The sequence below is a fragment of the Gossypium arboreum genome, chromosome 6, assembly GCF_025698485.1.
Source record: "Gossypium arboreum isolate Shixiya-1 chromosome 6, ASM2569848v2, whole genome shotgun sequence".
NCBI classification, from domain to species: domain Eukaryota; kingdom Viridiplantae; phylum Streptophyta; class Magnoliopsida; order Malvales; family Malvaceae; genus Gossypium; species Gossypium arboreum.
In genome coordinates this window covers 104,615,205-104,620,590 of record NC_069075.1, presented here as the reverse complement: position 1 = coordinate 104,620,590, position 5,386 = coordinate 104,615,205, and the positions used below count along the sequence as shown (strand labels likewise).

Genomic DNA, 5,386 nt, shown 5'->3' with positions numbered 1-5,386 from the left:
AAAATTTGAATTTAAACATAATAGAAGGATCAAAAACACAATACAACAAAAAGAATCAATTAGCTCAACTAGGGGTATGCCTAAGTCACATGTGCTTGTAAGCTACTTGAATTCGATTTTGAAATAAAACTCGAACTCAACTCGGTAATAATTGAGTTGAGTTTGAACAATCGATCAAGCCGAATTTGAATGTGTACAAGCTTAATCAAGCTCGAGTTCAAATTTGAGTACAAAAATTGATAAATGAGCTTAATTAAGTTCAAGCTTGATTATATCTCAATTTTAAAATAAATATTTGATCAAGTTCAAATTAAACATAAAGCTTCGAATTTCAAGTCAAACTCGATCTCAAACTTACTAGCGTTTAGGTTTGGCTCAACTTGATTACACCTCTAAGCTCAACATGATCAACAATAAAAAGTATGCGATGAAATCATACCAAATTAAAAAATAATGACTAAACCCTAAATTTAAGGATAGTGAAGGGACCAAACCATATTTTAGACTTTTTTGTTCCTTTCCTTTTCTTTCTTTTGTTTGTGTTTATAGTTCGTCTCTCTTTACTCTTTCACTTGCGAGTTTCAATGGAGATTTCCCCATGGTCGCTACCCTTCAATCTCCTCTTCACTTCCATGTTAATTGTAGTAGTCTTAGCTGCTGATCCATATTCAAAAGCTCTATTGAGCTTAAAATCACAAATCATCGATGGTTCTAACAGCTTGGATGATTGGAAAGTGCCTCCTGGTGAAACCCCTTCGGGGAAAGTCCATGCATGTTCTTGGTCTGGTGTTAAATGCAACAAAAACTCCACCATTGTTGTCGGTTTAAACCTTTGTATGAAGAATTTAGCGGGCGAGTTACTCGGGAATCAACTCAGTGTCTTTACAGAGCTCGTCGAGCTCAACGTCAGTCAAAACGCGTTCTCCGGCGAACTTCCGGTTGAAATCTTCAACCTCAGTAAGTTAACAACCTTGGATATCAGCGGAAACAACTTCTCCGGCCGGTTCCCGAACGGAATCACCGGTCTAAAAAAATTGGTCGTTCTCGATGCTCTTAGCAACAGTTTTTCAGGGCCGTTGCCGGTTGAGCTAACAGAGCTTGAGTCACTTAAGGTTCTCAACTTAGCCGGTAGCTACTTCGATGGTGAAATCCCATCTTCATATGGGTCTTTCAAGAGCCTTGAATATCTCCATTTGGCAGGGAATTCACTCACAGGGAAGATACCACCAGAGCTAGGGAAGCTCAAAACAGTGACACACATGGAGATTGGGTACAATTTTTATGAAGGGAGCATCCCATGGGAGTTGAGCAACATGACTGAGCTTCAATACCTTGATATTGCTGGTGCTAACCTCTCTGGTTCAATCCCCAAACAGCTCTGCAACCTCTCCAAGCTAGAATCACTTTTTCTTTTCAGAAACCAGCTTATGGGATCCATCCCATGGGAGTTCAGCCAAATGGTTTCTCTGATAAACTTGGATCTCTCTGATAACTTGATTTCCGGGCCTATCCCGGAGAGTTTTGGTGAGTTGAAGAAGCTGAAATTGCTTAGTCTTATGTTCAATGAAATGAATGGCACTGTCCCAGACACCATAGCTGAGCTTCCATCAATGGAAACTCTGTTTATATGGAACAATTTCTTCACTGGGTCACTTCCAGAAAACTTGGGGAGGCACTCAAGGCTTAGATGGTTGGATGTTTCAAACAATAGTTTCGTTGGCAGTATCCCACCTGGTGTTTGTGCAGGTGGTAAGTTGTTTAAATTAATGCTCTTTTCAAACAACTTTACTGGCAATCTTTCAGCTTTATCGAATTGTTTGTCTCTTGTTCGTCTTCGAGTTGAGGATAATTCGTTTTCAGGTGAGATTCCTTTGAATTTCAGCCATCTTCATGGTATCAGATACATAGACCTGTCAGGGAACAGGTTTACTGGTGGAATCCCTGCAGATATTTCTAAAGCTTTAAAGCTCCAGTATTTCAGTGTCTCTAATAATCCAGAACTAGGTGGAACCATTCCATGGAAAACATGGTCTTTGCCATTTCTTCAAAATTTCTCTGCATCATTTTGTAACATCTCAGGGAATCTGCCTCCTTTTAGATCATGCAAGTCCCTTGTTGTTGTTGAATTGCAGAAGAACACTATCTCGGGATCAATCCCGAACAGCATTTCCAATTGCCAGTCATTAGAGATTATCAACTTAGCTAGAAACCATTTAAGTGATCATATACCAAAGGAGCTTGCTAGTCTTCCTTCTCTAGGTGTTGTGGATTTGTCACACAATGATTTCAGCGGTTCAATACCTGCAGAATTTGGCAAGTCTTCGAGCTTGGTACTTTTAAATGTATCATTCAATGATATCTCAGGTACCATTCCTTCACACGAACTGCTGCAATCAATGGGTAGCAGTGCATACACTGGAAACCCAAAGCTATGTGGGGCACCTCTTCAATCATGTTCGACAGCGATAGATGGAAAAAAGCTTAGGTTAATACTGTTGATATCTGCAGGAGTGGTCATACTCATTGCAGCAACAGTTTCGTTGCTAATCCATCTTCGAAAAGGAAGCAAAGGGCAATGGAAAATGAACTCATTCATTGGTCTCCCGCAGTTCACGGCCAACGATGTTTTGAGGAGCTTCAATGCCACTGATTCCAAGGAAGAATTGCCGCCATTTTCCGGTGCATTTTGCAAAGCAGTGTTGCCTACAGGGATTACAGTATTGGTGAAGAAACTAGAATGGGAGCCAAAGAGAGTGAAGATTGCTTCGGAGTTCATAACACAACTGGGAAATTCAAGACACATGAATTTGATCAGATTACTTGGTTTCTGCTACAACAATCAGTTGACTTATCTGCTATATGATTGCTTACCGAATGGGAATTTAGCTGAGAAACTGAGAATGCAAAGAGACTGGGGTATGAAATGCAGGATTATAATTGGGATTGCGAAGGGACTTTGCTTCCTTCACCATGACTGTAATCCTGCAATTCCTCATGGAGATTTGAAGTCAAGTAATGTGATGTTTGATGATAATTTCGAACCCCGTTTAGCCGATTTCGGGTTCAAGCATCTGATACAGTTGATCAAAGGTACAGTTCCAGCAACAAGTTCCAGACTGGGAACAGGTACATCATCTTTTCACTTCCCATGGATTCTTCTATTCAAATCTTTGTCATATACAGTTGCTTAGATGTTTATTCTGATCCAAACCCTAAAATCGTCCCAGTGAATCAGCCCAATCTGAAAAACTCAACTTACAAACCCAAATGACTTGGTCTGAACTTGAAATGTCCCAACCCGAAAACCGACTTAATTTGAGTTGATTATAGAAAGCCAATAACCCGTCCAACCCAAACCTGAAAATGACCTTTACCAAAGATGACTCGTTTTAGATTAACCCGAACTATCCAAGCTTGAGTATCAACCAAGAATGATATAAACTTGAAATGACCAGACCTGGAAAACGAATTAACCCAAGCCAAAATGATCTGAATTCAAAACAAACGAACCTAAATCTGGAATAATCCGAAATTTCGAAACTCGAAACCAACCCACCCACCCAATTTCCAGTTCTAATTTGTCGTTTTTTTCAAACAAACAAACTTATCATTAAAGTTCAGAAGTCCTAAGATATTCAAAGCTGAAACAATCTCTAAAAAACCCGGAAAATTTTCCTTCCAAAGTACATCTAAATCTTCAGCAGTGATTGTCAGAAATCTTATTGATATCTTATTTAAAACAGGGGAATTCAATGATGCCATCAAAGATGAACTGTACAAAGACATATACAACTTTGGGGAGCTAATTCTGGAAATACTAACCAATGGTAAGGTGATAAAGGGTGGAGCTAGCATTCAGAGCAAGCCCAAGGATGTGGTTTTGAGAGAACTGTACGACGAAAACGAAGCTGGTTCCACCAATTCATTGCAAGAAGACGAAATGAAACAGGTTGTTGATGTGGCTCTGCTCTGCACCAAAAGCAGAGCAGTTGATCGGCCTTCAATAGAAGATGCATTGAAGCTGCTCTCAGGGTTAAAGGCCAACGGTAAATAAATAAATGGCACTGATATTGAAAGAAGAAAGTGTTCGCAGTATTTGTGGAGCTCAAGCTCAACATATACAGTTTAGTAGTAAATAGTTTTTTTGGGGGGGTTCAATTATAGTAATTAATAGTTCATTTGATCAAAATATTATTTCTTTTTGGAAGATAGATATCTTGTATTTTGATTTGGTTGTGGCTTGTGAGCTTGTTTATATCAATGATATTGGATTTTTTTTAAATTTAAGAAAACCAATTTTAAAATTTTGAACAAATCTAAAATAAACAATTATCTAATTTTAATTTTTTAACAAATAATCTAACCAGTTTTTTTTTTGGATTGTTTATATTTGTTTTATGGTCTATATTTGTCTTTTCCAACAATATCGTTTCCTTTTTAAAATGCAATGTATTTTACCATTGGTCTCAACCCTTATCTACAGTACATATTAAAGTTTTAAGTTTTTTAAATTTCTTATCTCTTTTTATTTATACACTTTAGATGATCTAATATTAAATAATTTATCTAATTTTGATTTTTAACAAATGATATAATTATCTAATTCTTTTATTTAAGTTAAATCAAGTATATTAATATTTTTATAGAATAAATAAAAGAATACTAAGTAAATAAAGGCACAATTGAAAAGCCATTTAGGGTGTGTCTAGTAATTGGATCCAGGTATATTTGTTTGGGTGTTACTGAATTGGAGTACTTCAATTACATTTTTATTTCTTAGGAGAAGGTGATAATTGAGTAATTTAAGTAGGTAATCACAAACAATTACACTCACATCTAATTTTTTAAGACTTTTTAAAACATGCTTATACACTATTTAAGTTTAAAATGTTATTTTATATGGTAATATAGTATTTTAATTTTATGACATATATATTTTTAAAAATATATAATTATATAATATTTTACTAATCCCGTTTAAATTATTTGAAATATTTTTTGACCAGAGATAATTTCTCATACATTTTGGCCAACTAAATAATTAACTAAATTAGATAGTATTTATTATAAATTAACTATTTTGCATACTCGTTTGATGTAATATTAATAGTATTTGTCAATGTAATTACTTTTAAACAAAAATAAAAAATAATTTAAATTAATCTTAACATAAAAAAATAGGTAATAAATATTAGTAGTATATAAAAAATATATTTTATTATGAAGTTTGGAAATATTATATCAAAATGATTATAATAAATAGAGAAGTGAATTGTTAAAATGAATTGAAAAGTTTATATTTGAAATATTATATTAAAATGATTATAATAAATAGATATTTTAATATTTTTTATAAAATTTTATATTAACAAACAAATTAATTTAT

The 5,386-nt window shown here is 34.8% G+C and overlaps 1 protein-coding gene across 1 annotated transcript; it reads left to right on the top strand.

Annotated features, from left to right (window-relative positions):
- Positions 1-487: 487 nt before the first annotated feature.
- LOC108484101 (leucine-rich repeat receptor-like protein kinase TDR) lies at positions 488-4,292 on the top strand. Its single transcript, XM_017787762.2, has 2 exons — positions 488-3,126; positions 3,744-4,292. Exons 1-2 carry the CDS (start codon positions 585-587, stop codon positions 4,052-4,054), a joined length of 2,853 nt encoding a protein of 950 aa, XP_017643251.1. The 5' UTR covers positions 488-584; the 3' UTR covers positions 4,055-4,292.
- Positions 4,293-5,386: the final 1,094 nt, after the last annotated feature.

What these genes read in the sequence shown, in the direction of transcription:
- LOC108484101 (XM_017787762.2), top strand. Translation starts at nt 585, where the DNA reads ATGGAGATTTCCCCATGGTCGCTACCCTTCAATCTCCTCTTCACTTCC. An exon ending in AAGTTCCAGACTGGGAACAG is followed by an intron (nt 3,127 to 3,743) that starts GTACATCATCTT and finishes TATTTAAAACAG; the next exon opens with GGGAATTCAATGATGCCATC.